The sequence below is a fragment of the Oncorhynchus clarkii genome, chromosome 27, assembly GCF_045791955.1.
Source record: "Oncorhynchus clarkii lewisi isolate Uvic-CL-2024 chromosome 27, UVic_Ocla_1.0, whole genome shotgun sequence".
Classification (NCBI taxonomy): Eukaryota; Metazoa; Chordata; class Actinopteri; order Salmoniformes; family Salmonidae; genus Oncorhynchus; species Oncorhynchus clarkii.
Genome location: NC_092173.1, coordinates 20078260 through 20104921, shown reverse-complemented (window position 1 = coordinate 20104921; position 26662 = coordinate 20078260). Strand labels below are relative to the sequence as shown.

The 26662-nt window shown below is 44.6% G+C and overlaps 1 protein-coding gene across 12 annotated transcripts in view; it reads left to right on the top strand.

Moving 5' to 3' along the window:
* The window catches only part of LOC139385476 (synergin gamma-like), a 51114-nt gene extending 25947 nt beyond the window's left edge, over positions 1 to 25167 (top strand). For 3 of the 12 annotated variants that reach the window (XM_071130548.1, XM_071130543.1, XM_071130541.1), the window contains 11 exons: positions 449 to 564; positions 807 to 872; positions 1755 to 2753; positions 11104 to 11676; positions 12773 to 12939; positions 13156 to 13209; positions 13315 to 13411; positions 15122 to 15270; positions 18362 to 18472; positions 22661 to 22693; positions 23991 to 25167. In XM_071130548.1, the coding sequence (XP_070986649.1) occupies positions 449 to 564; positions 807 to 872; positions 1755 to 2753; positions 11104 to 11676; positions 12773 to 12939; positions 13156 to 13209; positions 13315 to 13411; positions 15122 to 15270; positions 18362 to 18472; positions 22661 to 22693; positions 23991 to 24122 (2497 nt within the window). In that variant the 3' untranslated portion in view covers positions 24123 to 25167. Of the gene's footprint in view, positions 1 to 448; positions 565 to 806; positions 873 to 1094; positions 1128 to 1754; positions 2754 to 11103; positions 11677 to 12772; positions 12940 to 13155; positions 13210 to 13314; positions 13412 to 15121; positions 15271 to 18361; positions 18473 to 18754; positions 18794 to 22660; positions 22694 to 23990 lie in introns of all 12 variants that reach the window. The other 9 variants (XM_071130549.1, XM_071130546.1, XM_071130544.1 and 6 more) reach the window with 6 other exon arrangements.
* The last annotated feature ends 1495 nt before the right edge of the window (positions 25168 to 26662 follow it).

Genomic DNA, 26662 nt, shown 5'->3' with positions numbered 1-26662 from the left:
TTCAGATCCCTTTCTAATCTAAAGGAAGCCCCATGCTGAATCTTCAGCCAGTCAGGATAGAAAGGTGTACTCTGACAGCAGCAGTACAATGGCTCTTAACAAGATGGTGTTCAGTGGAAGGCTTCAGGAGAGATCCCTCATTCCCTCCAGGCTTTTGATTCCTGGGTCTTATCTGCGGTCCAGTATGGTGTACAACTGCAGTGGAATTTCACCATTGTATGTGTCCAATCAGCTCAGGCAGCTTAAGGGGATTAAGGTAGAGGAGATGGGCGCAGCATTGACCCCAGGGTGTGTCCCCAATGGCACCCTATTCCCTACATACATAGTGCAGTACTTTTGACCAGGACCCTGGTCAAAAGTAGTGCACTATTGTAGGGAATGGGGTGCCATTTGGGACACAGCCCCAGACTCCCCTGTGGACTGAGCATGGTGTGTTGTCTGTCTGCAGTGCTCCTGCCATTCTGACTCCGGTCTCTGGCTCCTCCTCGTCATCCTCTGATAAGTATGCTGTCTTCAAGCAGCTCTCTGTGGAGGAGCCTCCAGAGCCCACTCAGCCTGCCTCAGGTACACACTCACCTGGCCCTACAACACACACACACCTCAACTAATCACTACTGATACACATCCTCCACCACAACTAACAGATGTGTAGAAAATAGAAGACATTTCTGATGTTTGTCGTAGAATACTTGCCTAATAGTATTTGAGTGGTATTGTAGTACAGTACATTTGCCTGCCTGCCAAATATGCTGTCATTTATCATTCAGTTGAAAGTGTACCTGTTTTGTTTATCTCATTTGACCCAGATTTTGACGGAGACAAATACAGTGTGTTCCGACAGCTAGAGCCACCAGGTGACAGGAAACCAGTAGGTAAGTAGAGCTCTCCCTCCTCCTAATAATTTGGATGACTTGTTTTTGTAGGTAGACAGAAATAGGTTGGAGAGAGACTGTGTACCAAGAAGAATGCTGTTTGTATAATATCTGAGTGGTCTGTGTGCTTTTATGTTGCACACATTTCCAGAGTACTCAGTACATTCAGCAGTATCCCTGATGTTGGTCTGTTTCCTGCTGTTCCCTGTTTCACTAGAACAGTTTCTGATGGGGACAGCAGCTCCCACGACTCCAGTAAGTCCTGCCTGAGTCTGATTGCAGTGACCTTTCCTGTGTGTTGCCTGCCAGGCTCACTCTCCATAGTGAGCCCATTAGTTCAATCTTTCCCACAAAACAGCAGTGGTGTGAACAGCCCCTACAACCACAACTCTCTCTACCCACTTTTCCTTTGTGGGTTTTCTTATAGCCCTCCTGTCATGATTGTGTGGTTCTAAAAATCTAAAAACGTACTGAGGAAGTCTTTGTAGATTGTAGGAAGGGACTTCTTTCCTCTGAAGTCGCAGCTTAATCATGTGCTGTCCCAGTTAGGGACTGACAGATGGCAAGTGCATGTGGTGGTGTTGTCTCTGTAGACAGCCTAGCCTGGTTTGTGCACTGCTGTCTGCTGCTGCTGTTCTCTCATAGCAGTGTCTCGGACTACAGCCCAGCGCAGGTCTCTCCACAGCTTGAAATTCACCACGAGCCTCCGCTATGTGACAGACGCGTAACTAATCCTCTCTCTTTCTTGTAGGATTGTGAAATTAGAAAAAAACTGGAAGTGAGGCGACTGATGTTACTTTGTATCATGCCAATGTCCTCCCTGTCTGGCTGCTGTGTTAAATGCTTTTGCAATGCCTTTCAATTGTTCTGTTTGTTTCGCAGGGGAAGGATTTGCCGATTTCAAGTCTGTCAGTGTGGATGATGGCTTCACAGACTTTAAAACCGCCGACAGCATCTCTCCACTAGAACCTTCAGACCAGGCCAAAATGTTTCATCCAGCATTCCCTCCTGCTTTCCCGAACTCTCAGTCTCTACCGCAACTACAACACCAGCTACATCAACAACAACAACCAGCAGTCTCTCTCTCTCAGCCTAAAAACCCTCTCAACATGACTGACCTGGATCTCTTCTCCTCTATGGCTCCCACAGCCCCCACCCCTGCAGAGATCAAGCCCAGCCCCTTCCCCTCTGTGCCCCCCTCCCTAGTGCTCCCACCAGGCAGGGCCAAGCCCCCCGGGGGTGGGGCCGAGGACTTTGGTGACTTTTCCCTTTTTGGCCCCACCTCCTCTTCGGAGGCTGCTCCTATTGGCCCTGATGTAGGAAGGGGTGTGGCAGCGTCTCATGATGACTTTGCAGACTTCATGGCTTTCGGCAGCTCTGGGGGGGAGGCCAAGGGTGAGGGGTTGAGGTCTGGAGAGGGGAGGGCACGGGGGAGAGGAGAGACCACCACCACTCCACAGCGCCCCCAGCAGGGCTCTGACAAGTATGACGTGTTCAAGCAGCTGTCTCAGGAAGGAGGCCTGGCATATGACGACAACAAGCACAGCGCCGGCGGCTCGTTCTCTTCCCTCAGGAGCGAAGCAGATGACTTCACCGACTTCCAGTCGTCCAAGTTCTGCACAGCGCTGGGGGCCTCGGAGAAGAGCCTGGTGGATAAGGTGGCAGCCTTCAAACAAGGAGGCAAGGAGGACTCGGCTTCAGTCAAGTCCCTAGACCTCCCATCCATCGGGGGCAGCAGCGTGGGCAAGGAGGACTCTGAGGACGCTCTGTCAGTGCAGCTGGACATGAAGCTGTCAGACATGGGTGGAGACCTGAAGCACGTGATGTCAGACAGCTCTCTGGATCTGCCGGGCCTCTCGGCCCACCAACCCCCCGCCACAGGTGAGGAACTAGTGCGCCTCCTCTGGTGAAACCCCGCCCAGTCACACATAAAGAACCAATCGTAGCCCTGGCGGTGGCCCCTTTGTCTCCACCCCCCTCAATGCCCCTTAGCTCGCACTAAACCAGGAGTTAGACTAGAAGGCAAAGCAGTGAGCTAGCTCATCCACATCACTGCTGAATCATGATGAGACAGTCAAACGCCACACACTATTATCATATCATCTCATCACACCCACCAGTCATTCATTCCCAAACCCATCATTACCTGGTATTCATTTCAGCGTATTTATTCACTTAATATTTATTTATTATTTATTAAACATATTAAGGTACTTTAGATTAATTAATTTATTGTTAATTTGTTTAGCGTTTTTTATTTATTTATTTATTTTACCTTTATTTAACCAGGTAGGCAAGTTGAGAACAAGTTCTCATTTACAATTGCGACCTGGCCAAGATAAAGCAAAACAGTTCGACAGATACAACGACACAGAGTTACACATGGAGTAAAACAAACATACAGTCAATAATACAGTATAAACAAGTCTATATACGATGTGAGCAAATGAGGTGAGATAAGGGAGGTAAAGGCCAAAAAGGGCCATGGTGGCAAGGTAAATACAATGTAGCAAGTAAAACATTGGAATGGTAGTTTTGCAATGGAAGAATGTGCAAAGTAGAAATAAAAATAATGGGGTGCAAAGGAGCAAAATAAATTAATTAATTAAATACAGTTGGGAAAGAGGTAGTTGTTTGGGCTAAATTATAGGTGGGCTATGTACAGGTGCAGTAATCTGTGAGCTGCTCTGACAGTTGGTGCTTAAAGCTAGTGAGGGAGATAAGTGTTTCCAGTTTCAGAGATTTTTGTAGTTCGTTCCAGTCATTGGCAGCAGAGAACTGGAAAGAGAGGCGGCCAAAGAAAGAATTGGTTTTGGGGGTGACTAGAGAGATATACCTGCTGGAGCGTGTGCTACAGGTGGGAGATGCTATGGTGACCTGCGAGCTGAGATAAGGGGGGACTTTACCTAGCAGGGTCTTGTAGATGACATGGAGCCAGTGGGTTTGGCGACGAGTTTGAAGCGAGGGCCAGCCAACGAGAGCGTACAGGTCGCAATGGTGGGTAGTATATGGGGCTTTGGTGACAAAACGGATTGCACTGTGATAGACTGCATCCAATTTGTTGAGTAGGGTATTGGAGGCTATTTTGTAAATGACATCGCCAAAGTCGAGGATTGGTAGGATGGTCAGTTTTACAAGGGTATGTTTGGCAGCATGAGTGAAGGATGCTTTGTTGCGAAATAGGAAGCCAATTCTAGATTTAACTTTGGATTGGAGATGTTTGATATGGGTCTGGAAGGAGAGTTTACAGTCTAACCAGACATCTAAGTATTTGTAGTTGTCCACGTATTCTAAGTCAGAGCCGTCCAGAGTAGTGATGTTGGACAGGCGGGTAGGTGCAGGTAGCGATCGGTTGAAGAGCATGCATTTAGTTTTACTTGTATTTAAGAGCAATTGGAGGCCACGGAAGGAGAGTTGTATGGCATTGAAGCTTGCCTGGAGGGTTGTTAACACAGTGTCCAAAGAAGGGCCGGAAGTATACAGAATGGTGTCGTCTGCGTATAGGTGGATCAGAGACTCACCAGCAGCAAGAGCGACCTCATTGATGTATACAGAGAAGAGAGTCGGTCCAAGAATTGAACCCTGTGGCACCCCCATAGAGACTGCCAGAGGTCCGGACAACAGACTTGACACACTGAACTCTATCAGAGAAGTAGTTGGTGAACCAGGCGAGGCAATCATTTGAGAAACCAAGGCTGTCGAGTCTGCCGATGAGGATGTGGTGATTGACAGAGTCGAAAGCCTTGGCCAGATCAATGAATACGGCTGCACAGTAATGTTTCTTATCGATGGCGGTTAAGATATCGTTTAGGACCTTGAGCGTGGCTGAGGTGCACCCATGACCAGCTCTGAAACCAGATTGCATAGCAGAGAAGGTATGGTGAGATTCGAAATGGTCGTTAATCTGTTTGTTGACTTGGCTTTCGAAGACTTTAGAAAGGCATGGTAGGATAGATATAGGTCTGTAGCAGTTTGGGTCAAGAGTGTCCCCCCCTTTGAAGAGGGGGATGACCGCAGCTGCTTTCCAATCTTTGGGAATCTCAGACGACACGAAAGAGAGGTTGAACAGGCTAGTAATAGGGGTGGCAACAATTTCGGCAGATAATTTTAGAAAGAAAGGGTCCAGATTGTCTAGCCCGGCTGATTTGTAGGGGTCCAGATTTTGCAGCTCTCTCTTTCAGTTTGTAGCACAGACAAAGCACAAGCCTCTCTGCCTCCTCTTAGCTCCATTCATATAGAGTTGATGAGAGACAGTCAGGTTGATGTGATGTAGTCAGTCTGCTCTATTCTACCACTGGCCTTCATTCCCTGTCTGTGCTGTCATAGCCCACATTGCTCATCACCTCAATGCACCTGTTGTCTCCCCAGTCGTGATTATGTGTGTGTTGAGTGATGAGACTAAAATAGCTGAATGCAGATGAACACAGGGCCATGTAATGGTGATGGGCCTTTGTACCAGGATATGTTATATATTCTCATCACTTTCAGAATGGCCAGTTCCTGTATGCTGCAATAGGCTTTCATTTTAATCACAGCAAGCCAAATTCTTCCTCAGATTGATTATATTATGTTGACGCTTAATGCTCAGTTATCAAATCAAGCATGATGATAATACGAGGCGTACAAGAAACATGTGTAAAGATGTTCCCTCATAGTGGACATACTTATTATGTGAAAAGAAAGTATTTAGGAAAAGGCAGAACGTATTTATGAATGGCAGAAATCACCTCAACCTCTACAGTTTAATATTTTATTGAGTAAATGGTTTTGATTTCTCATTGTGTGTTGGTATGTGTGATTGTGATTGGTTGATTGTGTTTTGTATGTGTACAAGTGATTTTTGTTGTTTGTTCCTACAGTGTGTGAGAGTACCCATATAGTATGCCTTGGCACTCCCAGTGTTGGGTATCAATCTCCCTTAGTGCTTTTGTTCCAACTCCCTTAACCTAAGTGGTCTCACACAGCCCACATCACTACAAAGAGGTCAAAGGTGCTGCTCTCAGGGTCTGCCCTGCCCTGAACCTCTAAATGGAAACACTCTCATGGAATCTAATTAGCCTTAATGTCCAGGCATTGTCCATATCAGCACCCTCTCCTCTCCCCTCCCTTCCCATGATCATAATTAATTTACCAAGTATCTCATCTTCCATGTCATGTCTTATATATTCCTTCAAGTACAAGGTCTCTCCTTACAGCCTCTGTGTTTGAGCAGCACACTCCTTTTAGCACCCAGTTTGCAGTGAGATGTCCTTATTATATAAACTATAATATTTCAACACTAGCCAACATATCAGTTCATTGGTTTTTATCAGTTTGGGCAAGGGGCATCTCAATCAAATTCCATCTAGGAATTGACCCTTTGAGTTATTCTAAATCGGAAATGATCGATGTAATGATGCCAATTTATTTGTTTCAGTTTTATTGCACATCAGAATAAATCAACTTTCAGTTTAACTGAAATGGTTAGGCTACTCTCGAAGGAGAGAGTAAGACAATAACCAATGGCAACTGATCCCAGAGCTGCAGCAAAATGGTTGCCATTAATATGATGAAGATAGTGTAGTGGAGCATTGAAAACATTTCCCAGAACCTGTTAATTGCTTTTCCTTTTATTCTGACCCACGTTCATCCAATCAGTATTGTTGTTCTTGGACAGCACCAATCAAATCTCATCGCTGAGAAAGCGTACAGTAGCAGGCCTTGGAGTGTGAAAGCCTCACCATGCTTGCACTGTGTTCAATCCTGGAGAAAATGTAACCAACCTTAAAGAGACAGTATCTATTTTCCCCAACCGGTGCTCCTTTGGGTCAGAGCAGCTCAAAAGGAAGCCTTTTCATTTGTCTTTGATATTCAGGTATGTTTTGTTATGTGTGGGTCCATGAACAGGCTCTCTGAGAACACACTGAAGTTAGTGATACCCTCCCTGCCTTGCTTTTTTTGCCTGCCTGTTCAATTTGTGAAATTGACAAGAACATATTATAGGATGACATTTTTATGCATAACAGTATTACTAGTTGTTTTTTTATTAAGAAAATAAAAAAATACTATGTATACAGATTTAATAGTGTATTTTTATTACAGGAAAATTCATATTTATTTTCAAACTAGATAGACTTCCTGATATTATTTTAAACAATGTGTTGTGTAAACTATTTGAATATTAAATGTATATATGAGGATAGGCAAGTTATGGAAAATATTTTAGGTTGGTACAGATTGTTGTCTTGAGAAACCCCATCTTGTTGTTAGTTATTGAGTGGCTACTATTAAGAGCTTGTACACAGGAGCCTAGAACTAACAGGTAGCGAGAGAAAAATGATACTGTCTCTTTAAATCTATTTTGTCACATGTGATTGGACAAGATGAATACTCTCTCTAAGGTCTTGTGGTAGGATAGTCCACTTGTTTTATTTAACCCTTTGAGAGCTTGAGCAGAATGGTTTTATAAAGAATCATGCAAAAAACACAAATGGAGAGAAATGTAGCTGGATCACTTGACAAGTTTACATGTGCTAAATAATGGATTTGGAGGTCCGTACCTCTCCTCCAAATTCTCAGCAATGGAATGTATTAGACCATTGAAATATATCCTATGTATATGATGTTGACGTTATGTAATTGTAGTAAGACACAAACAGTTGTGATGTAAAAATGACAAAACCCTTTTATCTCAAAAGTCTGCTGTTGACATTTGAGTTACTATCATGGCGAGAACAGTAGAGAAGCATTCAGGTCCTCAAAGGGTTAATCACTCTCCTGCCTTGAACCTGTCCTTTAAATCACCTTGGCTTTTCAAGTGTTCTGTATTCAATTATCTTTCTATCAATCAACCTGTTGCTTTCCACCCTGTTAGTACAACTACAGTGTGTCGTCTTCTACCGAGATTTACTCATTTTAGTCTGTGACTGTGCCTTCTCATTCTGCATCTATATTCTTCTGGGGCTTTTCTTTCTTTTACCGTTTGTTTTTCTTCTTTTCTGACTCTGCATGCCGTAGTATTCTAAATGATTCAAATATACTTTTACAAGTGTTAGTTTGACAAACCTCTTGTAACAATAGACCTCTCAGAGTATTTTGTGATCTTTCTCTCTTAACCCATGTTGTCGTAATAAATATTGCTATTGGTATTGCTGAAATGCGTACCGTCTTATTTTCTCCCTTCCCTATCCTGAGGGCAGATTATGATCTAGCTACATTCGGCTTACTACTACACTAGTTCCTTGTCAATTTCACAAATTGCTTTTTTGTGTGCAAGGGTTGTGTCACGCATTAGGCTACGCTAACGGGGGTCCACACGTGCCTGCAGGTTATACTGTATCTTAGAAGTGTGTGTATCTCTGAGTGTGTGACTGTGAGCACTTGTAAGAATGTGTGCTTGTTTGTGTTGACAGTAATTATATGATTCCTGCCTGATATGTTCCGAATTGAACAGTGTTCTGCTTGTACAACACAGTTTGTGGGGTAGATAATCAATACAGACAGAACTGCTCCACTCCACGACTGATGTTGCCATGGCAATCTCATGAAATGGATGTCATTTTGTATCGTCATGTTAGCAGAACTGTCTGCTCCTAATAGTTTGTGCTACAGTATTGTCACACACCTAGATAAAACCACGGAGAGGTTTTCTACAGCAGGGCCTCATGTCCTGTCTTATCTGCTTCAGAACTGTCTGATCTCCAATCTACCTCAGCCCCAGCAGCCAACCCTCTCAGGACATCTATTTCATTTGTATCAGAGGACAGCTAACTCAACCCTTGGTTAATTTACATGTGACACATCAATTGAATAGAGGTCAATGCTATGTTCTCCTTTTCAGTAGCAATTAAAGGGATACTTTGGGAGTTTGGCAATGATGCCCTTTATCTACTTCCCCAGAGTCAGATGAACTTGTGGATACCATTTTTATGTCTCGGCATACAGTTTGAAGGAAGTTGCTAGCTAGTGCAATTGCTAACTAGCGTTACCCATAGACCTCCAGTCATTGCGCTATCTGCATGCTAGCAGATACCCATGGACTTCCAGTCATTGTTCTAACGCTAGTTAGCATTGGCTCACCATACTACCTCTAACATCCTTCATACTGGACACAGAAACATAAAAATGGTATCCACAAGTTCATCTGATTCTGGGGAAGTAGATAAAGGGCCTCGTTGCCAAAATACCGAAGTATCACTTTAGCCTAAACCTATTGGTATTATCAAAACAAATATTCCACTGTCACAATTACAGTCGTGGCCAAAAGTTTTGAGAATGACACAAATATTAATTTTCAGTCTGCTGCCTCAGTTTGTATGATGGCAATTTGGATATACTCCAGAATGTTATGAAGAGTGATCAGATGAATTGCAATTAATTGCAAAGTCCCTCTTTGCCATGCAAATGAACTGAATCCCCAAAAAACATTTCCACTGTATTTCAGCCCTGCCACAAAAGGACCAGCTGACATCATGTCAGTGATTCTCTCGTTTAACACAGGTGTGCGTGTTGACGAGGACAAGGCTGGAGATCATTCTGTCATGCTGATTGAGTTCGAATAACAGACTGGAAGCTTCAAAAGGAGGGCGGTGCTTGGAATCATTGTTCTTCCTCTGTCAACCATGGTTACCTGGAAGGAAAAACGTGCCGTCATCATTGCTTTGCACAAAAAGGGCTTCACAGGCAAGGATATTGCTGCCAGTAAGATTGCACCTAAATAAACCATTTATCGGTTAATCAAGAACTTCAAAGAGAGCGGTTCAATTGTTGTGAAGAAGGCTTCAGGGTGTCCAAGAAAGTCCAGCAAGCGCCAGGACCGTCTCCTAAAGTTGATTCAGCTGCAGGATCGGGGCACCACCAGTACAGAGCTTGCTCAGGAATGGCAGCAGGCAGGTGTGAGTGCATCTGCAGGCACAGTGAGGCGAAGACTTTTGGAGGATGGCCTGGTGTCAAGAAGGGCAGCAAAGAAGCCACTTCTCTCCAGGAAAAACATCAGGGACAGACTGATATTCTGCAAAAGGTACAGGGATTGGACTGCTGAGGACTGGGGTAAAGTCATTTTCTCTGATGAATCCCCTTTCCAATTGTTTGGGGCATCTGGAAAAAAGCTTGTTCGGAGAAGACAAGGTGAGCGCTACCATCAGTCCTGTGTTATGCCAACAATAAAGCATCCTGAGACCATTCATGTGTGGGGTTGCTTCTCAGCCGAGGGAGTGGGCTCACTCACAATTTTGCCTAAGAACACAGCCATGAATAAAGAATGGTACCAACACATCCTCCAAGAGCAACTTCTCCCAACCACCCAGGAACAGTTTGGTGACGAACAATGCATTTTCCAGCATGATGGAGCACCTTGCCATAAGGCAAAAGTGATAACTAAGTGGCTCGGAACAAAACATCGATATTTTGGGTCCATGGCCAGGAAACTCCCCAGACCTTAATCCCATTGAGAATTTGTGGTCAATCCTCAAGAGGCCACAAATTCTGACAAACTCCAAGCATTGATTATGCAAGAATGGGCTGCCATCAGTCAGGATGTGGCCCAGAAGTTAATTGACAGCATGCCAGGGCGGATTGCAGAGGTCTTGAAAAAGAATGGTCAACACTGCAAATATTGACTCTTTGCATCAACTTCATGTAATTGTCAATAAAAGCCTTTGACACTTATGAAATTGTTGTAATTATACTTCAGTATTCCATAGTAACATCTGACAAAAAATATCTAAAGACACTGAAGCAGCAAACTTTGAAAATTAATATTTGTGCCATTCTCAACTTTTGCCCACGACTGTACAGATCAAGTGAGTCTGTATCTGTATGTGAGCGACGTATGTTGTACCCCTATATTTTCTGTCATCTATGTTACCAATTGGAAATAGACATTTTTAGAACACAATCAATTTCAGCTTTTTATCCCTCCTTTAAGCTGGTGATCACATCCTAATAAGTGAACCCTTACACACACTATAGTGCAGCACTAGATTAAATGCAGTGCATATGATCTCACTGTCACAATGTAGGGGAGATGGGGTGTTACTCTGACCAAAGTAAAGCTGCTTGTTGTAAGTCAACACAAATTCAGCATCAGAAGCAGAATATGGCTTCCACAGTAAGTATGTTTCGTATAACATATCAAAGCTTCGCCAGATGCCTTGTCACTCTATCATGGCTGACTGACTAGTTGCTATCATTTCAGCACACTATGCTTTTCCCACTTAGAGCCACCAGTGTGTATTTTGTGTTGTCATTACAGAAGGAGACGACATGAAGTTTGACCCCTTCGGAACGTCAGCAGTCAGCAGGCTGGCCAGCTATGATTGGTCAGAAAGAGAGGAATGCCTGTCTGCTCAGGGTCAGGCCAAGAAGCATCTGGTCCTGGACGGTGTTGGTGTTTCCTCCTCTTTCCCTTCCTCAGACGTAGTCCACAGGAAGGAGACGCCGTTCGACAGCACAGAAAACATCCCCATCACACACACCTGCCAGACGAAGATCACCACCTTCTCAACAGACGATAGTGTGTCGACCGACAGCAAGTTTGAGGCCTTTGCTGACTTTGGATCTTGTGAGCCGGTAGGTTTGGGTGGGGATGAAGATGATGACTTTGGGGACTTTGCCAGCACTGTGTCGGAGAAATCAGACTCCCCCGCGGCCGAGCCGGGCTCTGAGGTGAACCTGAACGAGGCCTTGGATGAGTTCGGGACCTTTCATGGGGACAAGGCCAAGTTTGGGAAGTCAGACTTTCTGAAGGCCAGCTCTCAGGCCAAGGTCAAGTCCAGTGAAGAGATGATCAAGAGCGAACTCGCCACCTTTGACCTCTCTGTACAAGGTGAGTCATCTGACCTGTACTCTCTCTCTCAATGTTTTATTTTTGGAAGTCAACTGATAAGTAGATATACATTAATTTTCTGATCCTCAGTCAGTAAATGCTGGTTTCAAAATGTAAATTGCATCCAGTTACAACATGCCTTCTAGTTCTGATGTAGTGGTGTGAATCAGATCAGCTGGCCCGGATGTCAGGACTTTCATCACCTCTTATTGGAGCATCTGTGGCCCCTCCGGCAGCTCAGTGCAGTTCCACTGTCAGACAATAGATGGCAGTGCTGTGCACATCCTTGGTACACCGGCAGATGAGATGAATTAACAACACAGCCCAGAAATCCGTGCCTATACGAAATTAACTGTATTCACTCCTTGGGTGTTCATTTCTTACTGTCGTTTTCCAGTGTTATGTTTCATGCATAGTTCATTAGCTTTTTCTACCTCCAAAGTGATAAAAGCTCATTTGCCTCATTGATTTCTCTCCCAGTGTTAAATGTAATTCATTTTCAGTTGTTATTCCCCTGTCCTTATTGAATGGTTATCTGATCGGTGTGTGTGGTAGTGGGGGAATGTATTAGTGCTGTCATATTGTGGGGAAGATGATGCATGTCTCTGCAGGAGATGATTACCTGGTTCTCACACACACACACACACTCAGACAGACAAAGCCTGTGTTGAATAGTTTGGGCTCAGCATGTGACTGTGTGTTTGTCTTTTTTCGTGTGCCTGTCTATTTTCGTGTTTGTGTGTATGTATCTGTCCATTTTTTCTGTGTGTGTGAGCGAGTGAGCCCTCATTAATTATTCATACTTGCGTTGGGTGCTGTGGCGCTGTTTTGTACATAATTATCATTTGTTGTAAATGAAGTGTTTGTCGTCTGTGTTCTTGTCCGGAAGTAATTAGCCACAACAGAATATGAGCTCGGGTAAAAAGTCCCAATTATGCCATAGTAAACAAACAGGTGCATATTTGCCAACATCTCTGGGTTGGTATAAGTGACCATTTAAAAGGGCATTTGTATGTACTGTATGTATGCCAGACATTGCCTGTATATACTAAAAATGTACGTATCAAGACACTCGCTACTCTTGTCCTTGCCTCAGGCTCCCACAAGCGTAGCCACAGTTTGGGGGAGAAGGAGATTGGGCGCTCGCCCCCCTCCCCGGCCCCGGAGCAGCCCTTCAGAGACCGCTCCAGCACCCTGAGTGAGAAGAAGCCTGCCCTGCCCGTCATCAGAGACAAGTACAAGGACCTGACTGGGGAGGTGGAGGTGAGACCCACACACAGTCACACTATCCCAGACATGTTAACTACATTTGCCAATTATCCAGATGCTCTGTGGAGGGTTTACATATTCAGTAGACATTGATTTCAGTAGCAAACCACAGAGGCTTTGGCCTTAATAACTTTGTTTTTTGTATTTTTTTATGGAAATGTCTTCTCATATATCTGAACTCATTCTAACAACTATTGCATGTTGTTTCAGGAGAGTGAGCGCTATGCATATGAGTGGCAGAGGTGTCTGGTGAGTGCTCTACAGGTAAGATATTGTACAGGACTGTTCCCCCTCTCCTTTTTTGCTATATCCGCACATGTGTTTGTGTGTGTAACCCTAACCCACTCTGCTGTCCGTCTCTGTCCCCAGGTCATCACTAAAGCCAACAACACCCTGAACAGCATCAGCAGCTCTACTGTTTGCACTGAGGTCATCCAGTCTGCTCAGGGCATGGAGTACCTGCTGGGTGAGACACACACACACCACACTGACACACACCACACACCACACTGACAAACTCACAACACTGACACACATACATCACTGACACACACACCGACACCCGCCGACAGGGAGGTCCTGAGCTTTAAAAAGGCCCAACAGTCTTCAGCTAGAACCCCAAACACTGCCTGATCCCCTCTGACAGATTTGTCCAGCACTACAGAGTTGACTGTGGATCCTTGTGGGGGCTTATCTTCGCTGGCCTGACAGACTGTGGATACTAGTGATGGCTTATCTTCGCTGGCCTGACAGACTGTGGATACTAGTGATGGCTTATCTTCGCTGGCCTGACAGACTGTGGATACTAGTGATGGCTTATCTTCGCTGGCCTTACAGACTGTGGATACTAGTGATGGCTTATCTTCGCTGGCCTGACACACTGTGGGCACTAGTGATGGCTTATCTTCGCTGGCCTGACACACTGTGGGTGCTAGTGATGGCTTATCTTCGCTTGCCTGACACACTGTGGATACTAGCGATGGCTTATCTTCGCTGGCCTGACAGACTGTGGATACTAGTGATGGCCTATCTTCGCTGGCCTGACACACTGTGGGTACTAGTGATGGCTTATCTTCGCTGGCCTGACACACTGTGGGTACTAGTGATGGCTTATCTTTGCTGGCCTGACACACTGTGGGTACTAGTGATGGCTTATCTTTGCTGGCCTGACACACTGTGGATACTAGCGATGGCTTATCTTCGCTGGCCTGACAGACTGTGGGTACTAGTGATGGCTTATCTTCGCTGGCCTGACACACTGTGGATACTAGTGATGGCTTATCTTCGCTGGCCTGACAGACTGTGGGTACTAGTGATGGCTTATCTTCGCTGGCCTGACACACTGTGGGTACTAGTGATGGCTTATCTTCGCTGGCCTGACAGACTGTGGGTACTAGTGATGGCTTATCTTTGCTGGCCTGACACACTGTGGGTACTAGTGATGGCTTATCTTTGCTGGCCTGACAGACTGTGGATACTAGTGATGGCTTATCTTTGCTGGCCTGACAGACTGTGGGTACTAGTGATGGCTTATCTGTGCTCGGCCTAACTGTGGATGCATCCCAAATGGCACCTTATTAATTTAGACTGGGCCCCATAGGGCTCTGGTCAAAGGTAGTGCACTTTGTAGGGAATAGGGTGTCATTTGGTATGCACAGACAGACAGACAGCGGTGTCTCTTTTTAATGAGCTGTGAGATTGGTACAGGCACACATACCATTGTGAGGGGCTGAGAACAGAACACAGTGTACCACCACTGCTGTGAGTCTTCTTCCAAAAACACACCATTATAAAACTCTGAGCTGTCCCCCTTTCAACGGAGAACAACAACTCTGTCAATCACCGTTCCACGTTAACCCTTAGAGAGAGCATAGTGTTACAGCCAACATTATGTCAGGTTGATCCAGCATCAGAGGGCTATTTTAATATGTTTGCTGCTGTTATCCTCCAGGTATTTCTCATGGCACTGCCAAAAGTCTAATGATACAACTTCAGAGCATGTTTCAACATAGGGGACTGTAGACCTGTTAGCTGTTTTCCTGGAAACGTTTTTTTATTGTCCCTGTTGTATTTCTCACTGTCTAACCTTGGCTGATGTTGGAGCTGGCTGTGGGAAAGAACAGGGAGCAGGTGTGTTAAGGTTGTGTGTTAACGTCGAAGTGTGTTTATGTGGCAGGTGTGGTGGAGGTGTACCGCGTGACCAAGCGTGTGGAGCTGGGTATCAAGGCCACAGCCGTGTGTTCTGAGAAGCTGCAGCAGCTGCTGAAGGACATCAGCCGCGTCTGGAACAACCTCATGGGCTTCATGTCCCTGGCCAACCTGGCGGTAAGAAACACAGTCAACACACACACACCCACACACACACACACACAGACCTCCCTTCCTCCAATGCAGTGGGTTAGGCTACACATAGACCTGAGAAATTGACACTTAATTATCACTAACTGCTTTGTCTAGAAAATGTTCCTGATGAAATGTTGAGTGGATTATCATTGACTCATGCAAAGTAGGATTGTCAATGAAACCTTGATTGTGTGACAGTGTACTAAACCAAGCCCTATGGTGGTACCTGTTAGTGTGTGTAGCTGTGTGGATGGGGAGTGTAGAGCAGTCTGTTGTAGGCTGTAGTGATGTGTGGAGAACAGAGGCAGTGAGATTCAGTTGACAGTTCACTGCCTCAGTCAGCCTCACAAAGAACATTGCTTCTCAAATGCCAGCAGATAAAACAGACCGGCCATCTCCTGACTCGAGATAATGTCAGTACAGAAAGAGAGTGAATTAGTGAAGCAAAGAAGAAGAGGGACAGGGGGAGGTAGAGGGAGACGGAGTGAGTGAGTAGTAATCTGAGTTATCTCAGACCGTAGACCCACAGCTGCTTTCTGATTCTGCAGGCTCTGCCCTCAGAGAGAGAGCGAGAGAGGAGCTGTCTGGGCACACTCACCTGTTCACACAGCTCTGCTGCCAACAGACTAATGGACTGTATTTAATTTCATTTCCCAGATTAAAGACACATTTCTACTTCAGTTTATTAAGCTGGTTAATGAATAAATGAAAAAAGAAATGTGTATTCCTTAGAGCAGTGTTCTGCCAAGGCAGCAGCTCCTCTTCCTGGGTTCCAACAAAATGAAGGCAGTTATGCAATTTAAAAAATATTATAATACTTTCACAACAGATTTCACAACACATGATGTGTGTGCCCTCAGGCCACCACTCTACTACCACATACAGTGGGGCAAAAAAGTATTTAGTCAGCCACCAATTGTGCAAGTTCTCCCACTTAAAAAGATGAGAGAGGCCTGTAATTTTCATCATAGGTACACTTCAACTATGACAGACAAAATGAGAGAGAAAATCCAGAAAATCACATTGTAGGATTTTTAATTAATTTATTTGCAAATTATGGTGGAAAATAAGTATTTGGTCACCTACAAACAAGCAACATTTCTGGCTCTCACAGACCTGTAACTTCTTCTTTAAGAGGCTCCTCTGTCCTCCACTTGTTACCTGTATTAATGGCACCTGTTTGAACTTGTTATCAGTATAAAAGACACCTGTCCACAACCTCAAACAGTCACACTCCAAACTCGACTATGGCCAAGACCAAAGAGCTGTCAAAGGACACCAGAAACAAAATTGTAGACCTGCACCAAGCTGGGAAGACGGAATCTGCAATAGGTAAGCAGCTTGGTTTGAAGAAATCAACTGTGGGAGCAATTATTAGGAAATGGAAGACATACAAGACCACTGATAATCTCCCTCGATCTGGGGCTCCACGCAAGATCTCACCCCGTGGGGTCAAAATGATCACAAGAATGGTGAGCAAAAATCCCAGAACCACACGGGGGGACCTAGTGAATGACCTGCAGAGAGCTGGGACCAAAGTAACAAAGCCTACCATCAGTAACACACTACGCCGCCAGGGACTCAAATCCTGCAGTGCCAGACGTGTCTCCCTGCTTAAGCCAGTACATGTCCAGGCCCATCTGAAGTTTGCTAGAGAGCATTTGGATGATCCAGAAGAAGATTGGGAGAATGTCATATGGTCAGATGAAACCAAAATATAACTTTTTGGTAAAAACTCAACTCGTCGTGTTTGGAGGACAAAGAATGCTGAGTTGCATCCAAAGAACACCATACCTACTGTAAAGCATGGGGGTGGAAACATCATGCTTTGGGGCTGTTTTCCTGCAAAGGGACCAGGACTGATCCGTGTAAAGGAATGAATGAATGGGGCCATGTATTGTGAGATTTTGAGTGAAAACTTACTTCCATCAGCAAGGGCATTGAAGATGAAACGTGGCTGGTTCTTTCAGCATGACAATGATCCCAAACACACCGCCCGGGCAACGAAGGAGTGGCTTCGTAAGAAGCATTTCAAGGTCCTGGAGTGGCCTAGCCAGTCTCCAGATCTCAACCCCATAGAACATCTTTGGAGGGAGTTGAAAGTCCGTGTTGCCCTGCAACAGCCCCAAAACATCACTGCTCTAGAGGAGATCTGCATGGAGGAATTGGCCAAAATACCAGCAACAGTGTGTGAAAACCTTGTGAAGACTTACAGAAAACGTTTGACCTCTGTCATTGCCAACAAAGGGTATATAACAAAGTATTGAGATAAACTTTTGTTATTGACCAAATACTTATTTTCCACCATAATTTGCAAATAAATTCATAAAAAATCCTACAATGTGATTTTCTGGATTTTTTTTCTCATTTTGTCTGTCATAGTTTAAGTGTACCTATGATGAAAATTACAGGCCTCTCTCATATTTTTAAGTGGGAGAACTTGCACAATTGGTGGCTGACTAAATACTTTTTTGCCCCACTGTATCTACAACACAAAATCCATGTGTACTGTGGTCTGTATCCAGGTATAAACCGGGTCGTTCGCGCCCTGAACACGTTGCGCCCTGATGCGTTGTGCTGTGCCTAAGAACAGCCCTTAGCCATGACATATTGGCCATATACCACACCCCCTCGGGCCTTATTGCTTAAATAACTTGTTTTTTAAATGTAAATTGGTTGGCACCCGACTAAAATCCTTGCACATATGGTACATTTCCTCAAATTTCAACCGTAGATCCCTCATCTCATGCAGTGTTTTGTGAAGTAACAAATGGTTCTTGATGTGAGGCATAGCAACATAGTGTGCCCCACAGCGGAGTCCTATGATCAGGTGATCAATCTGACACCAACCTGTGTGTGTGTCTCAATCACAAATATAGGCTTACAGTACATGGCCTCCAGATTGCAGGCCTGCCTAAAGCAAAAGAAATTGGCTCTGTTATTCAGCTGTCCTTAAGTGTCCCTGCATACAAAGACCTTTGAAATGTTTTGAATCCTTCTTGAATGTAATTTGATTTGTGGATTCAAATAAAGTATTTAAAATGTGTGTGCATCTGTGTGTTTCTCTGTACAGCCTGATGAGAGCTCGCTGGACTTCTCCTCCTGTATCCTGAGACACGGCATCAAGAACGCCAAGGAGCTGGCCTGTGGGGTGTGCCTGCTCAACGTGGACTCACGCAGCAAGGTCTGCACACACTTATGTACAGACACACACTTGTGTCAAGTCAACACATATACTGTAAACATACACTAATTCTCAGTCAACACACAATCACGATTGCCAACCAACACACCCTCAATCCCTCAACAGATGGACCCAACAACTGTTGAAACATTTGATTACAAATATGTTCCAACACATTTCTCAAGTTGAATAAACCATGAATCATTTTGCCAGTTGTTTTTAAACTATTGGTTGACGCATAATAACTAAATGATAATTTCTTTGACTTTGAACATTTTGCAGAGCAAAGAAGAGACAACTATTGGACGTCTGTTTAAAAGAGTATGATGCAGTGAACTGTCAACTGAATCTCACTTCAGTCTCTCCTACTGGGGGCCTGGGGGCCAAATTCGCCACTGACAGACAGGCGATGGGGTGCCAAAATGACAGCACATTCTTCTTCTCACAGCTCCCTCCCTTCACACTGCCTGCATCCCAAATGGCACCCTATTCCCAATGGGCCCTGGTCAAATGTAGTGCACTGTTTAGAGAATAGAGTGCCATTTGAGACGTTACCAGTGCCGGCAGCTGCAGCACTGTGTTCACGCACAGACGCAGCACTGTGTTCACGCACAGACGCAGCACTGTGTTCACGCACAGACGCAGCACTGTGTTCACGCACAGACGCAGCACTGTGTTCACGCACAGACGCAGCACTGTGTTCACGCACAGACGCAGCACTGTGTTCACGCACAGACGCAGCACTGTGTTCACGCACAGACGCAGCACTGTGTTCACGAAATGAACAGGCTATCCTATTACACCAAATTCCCCTCCACAATAATTTCAGGTCATCTTCATTTCTGAGTCCTATTCGAGATGATGATAACTGTTAAGATGATAACTGCTGGAAGGGAGAGAAGGAGAAAAAGAAGGAGGTAAAAATAGAGTTAGAGGAGACAGACAGGATGTGATAAGAGTAAAGTTGTACTTTTGGCACCTCTGGTTGGGCTGAGGGAATTGTGGGCAGGTTTCTGGAGGGTCAGTGAAGCATTCAACTTTTCAACTTTATCAAGCTTGTAGCGCTGATGCCTTCATCTGACGGCCACCTTTCACTTCACCTCTTACCAGCTACTAACAGCAAGTCTATGCCATACGCATCAATATCTGTGTGTTCTAACTACTCATCTCATCATTTGAGTTCTACTATGGCTTAAAATGTGTTTATTATGACACTTTCTTTTCCACTTGTCAAAACCTGATCATCAGTAACTAGGTGTCAAATTGGGGACCATTTATTTGACTGTACGGTCTGCAGGGCAAGATTGCTTTGATTGTTTCTTGCGTTGTTCCCCTGCATCATTTAGCCAGATAGATTGAGGAGGCGAGGCAGAGGGAGGATGGCTGAGAGGGATGTGACTCTGTAGTCTGGACTGAGTTTAGACAGCAGATGTGGCTCACAGCCTCACGCATCAGACCAGGCAGGAGCCGGGAGCTTAGGTGCTAAGAAATCTGCTGAGGGTTAGGGTATTTCTCTCTCTCTGCCTGCCTGTCTGTCTGTCTGTCTCTGTCTGTCTGTCTGTCTAATGCAATTTCTCTCTATCATTCTGTTTCTCTATCTTATCTCTCTCACACACTCTGTGCTTTTCTTGCTCTCTCGTGTGGAGTGAGTCAGGATAAATAACAGTTGTTGTTTTTTTGTATTCCCCTGACATCAGATGAATAACTCACCTTTTAATTACATTTTTGTCTAGAGGAGCATTCGTAAGAAAGCATAAAAGCTAAACACAGAATAGCATCCCCTCTGAGAATAATGAAATCACAGAAAGCATTTTAATACAGAAGCCGATAATACTATTGTCCTTCAGAGTACAGGTAGGTTCTGTCTGTCTACCAACTAGAGATAGGCATGTGGTGGTGATGGCATCACTGGCATAATATTATGATGGGCACCATTGAGAGACTGGAGCTAGGTTGTTGGTCTTTGATACTGCTGACTCGGGTCTGGGTTTTATCTTATCCATTGGAGGCCTGTCTCCATGTTCTTCGTCCAATCATCCTCATATGTTGAGTCAGGGATGGGCAACAGCTACACATGTAGCCAGTTAGCTAAAACCCAGACTGATCTGTTAAGTCATGTTTGACGTCATGTCAAACATGTATGGCATGACAAAGGGGTTGGCTAAAGCACATAAATATACTATATATACAAAAGTATGTGGACACCCCTTCAAATGAGTGGATTTGGCTATTTCAGCCACACATGTTGCTGACAGGTGTATAAAATCGAGCACACATCCATGCAATCTCCATAGACAAACATTGGCAGTTGAATGACCTTACTGAAGAACTCAGACTTTCAATATGGCACCGTCATAGGATGCCACCTATCCAACTTGTCAGTTCATCAAATTTCTGTGCTGCTAGAGCTGCCCTGGTCAACTGTAAGTGGCGTTATTGTGAGGTAGAAACATCTAGGAGTAACAACGGCTAGGCCGTGAAGTGGTAGGCCACACAAGCTCATAGAATGGGAGCGCCCCAGTGCTGAAGCTCGTAGCGTGTAAAAAATAGTCTCTCCTCGGTTGCAACACTCACTACTAAGTTCTAAACTGCCTCTGGAAGCAACGTCAGCACAATAACTGTTCGTCAGGATATCATGAAATAGGTTTCCATGGCCAAGCAGCTGCACACAAGCCTAAGATCACCATGCACAATGCAAAGCGTAGGCTGGAGTGGACTCTGGAGGAGTGGAAACCCGGTCTCTGGAGTGATGAATCATGCTTCACCGTTTGGCTGGCCGAAGGACTAATCTGGATTTGGCGGATGCCAGGAGAATGCTACCTGCCCCAATGCGTAGTGCCAACTGTAAAGTTTGGTGGGTGAGGAATAATGGTCTGGGGCTGTTTTTCATGGTTCGGTCTAGGCCCCTTAGTTCCAGTGAAGGGAATCTTAACGCTACAGCATACAATGACATTATCGACAATTCTGTGCTTCCAACTTTGTGGCAACAGTTTGGGGAAGGCCCTTTTCTGTTTCATCATGACAATGCCTCTGAGCACAAAGCGAAGTCCATACAGAAATGGTTTGTCGAGATCGATGTGGAAGATCTTGACTGGCCTGCACAGAGCCCTGACCTCAACCCCATCGAACACCTTTGGGATGACTGTGAGCCAGGCCTAACCCAACATCAGTGCCCGACCTCACTAGCAAGTCCCCGCAGAAATGTTCCAACATCTAGTGGAAAGCCGTCCCAGAAGAGTAGAGACTGTTATAGCAGCAAAGGGAGGACCAACTTCATATTAATGCCCATGATTTTGGAATGAGATGTTTGACGAGTAGGTGTCCACATACTTTTGGATATGTAGTGTATCTGCTATCAGGCTAAGCAACCGATAGCATCTGGATCTAAACATAGTTTGTTACTTGGGCTCCCGAGTGGCACAGCTGTCTAAGGCACTGCATCTCAGTGCAAGATGCGTCACTACAGTCCCTGGTTCGAATCCAGATTCTATCATATCCGGCCGCGATTGGGAGTCCCATAGGCCGTCGTTGTAGAAAAGAATTTGTTCTTAACTGACTTGCCGAGTTAAATAAAGGTTAAATAAATACATGAAAAATAAACTTGGAGACTGCAGCAAGCTATAAAACTCTGTGATCGTTTGAGTTTAATGAAGTATTGCTATTTTCTCCCAATAATAAATGCTAATGAGTGCAATTATTCCTAAAAGTAGAAGTGACGTTTTTTTCAGAATAATAATTTATGCAGCATGTTGCATTATTATTCATAAATGTCAGATTCTGAAATATCTCAAGGATTTGAAGTGATCTTTTAGTTTAATTTGGTTATGACTTTCTCTGGAAAAGGCCAATAACATTAAATGAAGTTTACTTGGCAGTGGGCGCCTAATTCAATGGGTTTGCAGACTGCACAGTATTTCTCTCAAATCTATTGTAGAGTCTGGAATCCTTATCACCAACCTGGGCCCATCCCTGTTTGATGTTTATTGGAAAATGAGATGGATGATCGTAGGGTGGTACTTTAGATTCTTTCACTTTGGGGCTCTTGGAATGTTCTGGAGACGGGTTGCTTTTTCAGTTCCTTTGGTTACGTTCATACTGACGGACTCAGTTACTGTACAGTTTCACTTTGCTTACTCAGGACAATGCATGAAACCAGAAAAATGCTGACACCTCTTGTGCTACTTACAGGCACTGGCTAAAGACCATGACAAGAGGTTAAGGGTAAGGGTATGCTTCACTTATTTTCGCCTCTTAAGCAGCAGTAGACTGTAACCCCCACCTTTATGCATGATGCCCCTCGCATTAACAGGTGGTGTTTCTAGTCTGTAGCCCTATAGCACCATGAGCAGCACTGTCGTCTTGGTTTCCTAATGGAGGGTCATTAACCTTTACATTACAGTTAGAATTAACACCTAGGATTAATCATGCTGACCTTTCATTTTGGTTTTATTCTACCATCCAATGGTCTAACTCTTCCAAGCATATCCTCTCTCCAGAACTTTCTACTTCTGTTATGTCTCTCCCACATTACATGTCTGTTGGCACAATCATGTTTGATGGGTAAATTGCACATAATCCCGGTTATGCAGGCAAGGACTGGGGAGGTCGAGGTGAGGGAGAGGGGATGGGATTGAAGAAGAGAGAGGAGAAGGAGACAAGGGGTTATGCCTTTGTGTTCTGTTTTTTTCCCCACTCCCTCTCCAACAGACCAGGCTTTGGCAGGCGGGCTAAATAAAGGTTGTAGGAAAGAAGTTGGATGAGGCAGATGAAACGAGAATACATTGTGAAACCTGAGTGTGTGTCGTAGTATGTGAGAAAGGCAACAGATGTGCGCAGCATAGTAAATGTACTGTAAATGGTTTGTGAGCATGTGGACAGGTATGAGTATACTATATTGTGTGTGTGTGTGTGTTCCCAGGTTGTTGTATATGCAGTCTGTCTGTGGGAGGATATGATTCACCACATTCTCTTTCATGCTTTAGCTCGGATATTTCATCAGGGATGCAAACTCTTAAACTGCACAACACCAACATTAGCATCTCCTCCTTATCACCAACCTGGGCTCAGCTAACCAAATGCAAGCTCACATAACAGCTCTCTGCCCCTCTCAGTTCACTCAATTTTCTCAACGGCTATATTCAGATGTTATGTGGGAGTGCCATTCAGCTATCTCGATAGATTCAACTAACTGTCAGGAGATCGAGCAATGAGCAACACTCTTATTGATCAGTAGACCGAGCATTGTGCCAAACATGAGTCATATTTTTTCAAAGGGTCAGTTTTTGTTGACCTCTTGTTTGTGTGCCACAGTGGAGATATGCAGGTTAAGCTGCCCACAAATCCCTGCTTCTAGCATTACTCTCATAGATTAATTATTTAGTTCCTGTTGATTTATCTCTACCACTGCTTTCTATTTGTTAGCCAGAGCTCCTGCCAGGTTCATCTGTTTATTAACTATTCAGTTGAACCTTGTTCTAACCATCACCCCCATTTCGCCCTTATTTGACCCTTCCGCCAGGCTTTCAACTCAGAGACAGACAACTTCAAACTGCTGTACGGGGGCCACCAGTACCACGCCAGCTGTGCCAATTTTTGGATTAACTGCGTGGAGCCCAAACCACCGGGCCTCATTCTGCCCGACCTGCTCTGAGTGCTGGACACCATTGCCATGGCAACGGGCGCCGGGTAATCAACACCGACGAGGTTCAGCAGCCGGGTTCTCCCTGCACACCGCACAGCCTCTCACCTTGGGCTGCGAGCGCAGAGATCAGAGCGAGAGAGACCTCAGAAGTCACTGGAATTCTCTTATTTATTAGCCTTCTATTCTCTCCTTTTCCTTCTCTCTCTGAGGGAGTCTCCATGCTCTTTGCAGTGGTGAAGAAGTGCAAATCTGCTAGTTTGTACAAATTCAAGGCTTGACACAGTAAAGCCTATTCTGTATCATAATGTATTGTAAAATTGTACTTTATTAATGGTGTCATTGTTACTTTTTTCCTTTGTCTGGTCTCATATACAGTATAATGCAATATAAGTTACAGGAAGCCTTTTAGCATTAATGTTTGTGACTTCTCTGGCAGGCTTGATTTATTTTGGCAAACAGTATTCAGATAGTTAACCAATGTTGTGCTATGTTAACCCAATGGAGGTCTAGTCCCTATGTCAGCAGGAGAAAATGTGGACAGTTATATGAATATGGTTGTGGGTCTCTCAACACTTTCTGTAATGCACTCTTTCTGTTCTCAACAAGTCCATACCAAACTATTAAAACTGCAATATACTAACATTGAAGACTGAAGGAACTTGGAGACAAACTGAGATATAAAGCGATCTGTTGTTTGCCTTGATGTCACTTGATTACACTGCTGGTACTGAATCACTTTGATGGTCGGGTCTCTAAAAGCATAGTCCATGCTGTTAACATTTAAATTTATATTTACCATTTTAAGTATGTGTGACATTGACTGCTTTTTAATGTCTTTGTATTGTTTGATAAGGACTGCTTTATCTAAATGAATGTGAATGTGCTGTTTTGAACATTTTTGTGACATTGGGACTTGAAAGGGAGTCTTAACTCTTAAAGATTGTTGGCTGTAGGTTTTGTTTTTCTGTCTTGCTGTGCCAGTGTATATATACTCGCTCTGATGATGGGGATGTGATGATATTTACATAAATAATACATTGATGCATAAATTCAATACTTTTCATGGTCATTGATCAATTAATGTATTACCTGGAAGCCTATTACCATGCTAATCAATTTACAGAGTATTACACAATTTGGCCGAATTGTTTTTTGTTACTAATCTTTTCTGATATAATTGAGAAGGTTGGTTTGAATGTCAACATGAATCCTGAAGGCATTCTATTGTCCCAATATCACCAGTCGTTTAATCTGGACCAATTATGTTCAGAGTCTATTGCAGCAATATATAAGCAGTACTTCTAAAATGCCAAATGGATTGAGATTCTCACCTTTTCTATTTCACTCAGTAGCACGCTTTTTCTGAGACCAGAGAGACTTCATCTCTATCACTTTGTGACCAAATGAAATATACTGCTCAAAAAAATAAAGGGAACACTAAAATAACATATCCTAGATCTGAATGAATGAAATATTCTTATTAAATACTTTGTTCTTTACATAGTTGAATGTGCTGACAACAAAATCACACAAAAATGATCAATGGAAATCAAATGTATCAACCCATGGAGGTCTGGATTTGGAGTCATACTCAATTAAAGTGGAAAACCACACTACAGGCTGATCCAACTTTGATGTAATGTCCTTAAAACAAGTCAAAATGAGGCTCAGTAGTGTGTGTGGCCTCCACATGCCTGTATGACCTCCCTACAACGCCTGGGCATGCTCCTGATGAGGTGGCGGATGGTCTCCTGAGGGATCTCCTCCCAGACCTGGACTAAAGCATCCGCCAACTCCTGGACAGTCTGTGGTGCAACGTGGCGTTGGTGGATGGAGCGAGACATTATGTCCCAGATGTGCTCAATTGGATTCAGGTCTGGGGAACAGGCGGGCCAGTCCATAGCATCAATGCCTTCCTCTTGCAGGAACTGCTGACACACTCCAGCCACATGAGGTCTAGCATTGTCTTGCATTAGGAGGAACCCAGGGCCAACCGCACCAGCATATGTTCTCACAAGGGGTCTGAGGATCTCATCTCGGTACCTAATGGCAGTCAGGCTACCTCTGGCGAGCACATGGAGGGCTGTGCGGCCCCCCAAAGAAATGCCACCCCACACTATGACTGACCCACCGTCAAACCGGTCATGCTGGAGGATGTTGCAGGCAGCAGAATGTTCTCCACAGCGTCTCCAGACTCTGTCACGTCTGTCACGTGCTCAGTGTGAACCTGCTTTCATCTGTGAAGAGCACAGGGCTCCAGTGGCGAATTTGCCAATCTTGGTGTTCTCTGGCAAATGCCAAACGTCCTGCACGGTGTGTCCACCTGTGGACGTCGGGCCCTCATACCACCCTCATGGAGTCTTTTTCTGACCGTTTGAGCAGACACATGCACATTTGTGGCCTGCTGGAGGTCATTTTGCAGGGCTCTGGCAGTGCTCCTCCTTGCACAAAGGTGGAGGTGCGGTCCTGCTGCTGGGTTGTTGCCCTCCTACGGGCTCCTCCACGTCTCCTGATGTACTGGCCTGTCTCCTGGTAGCGCCTCCATGCTC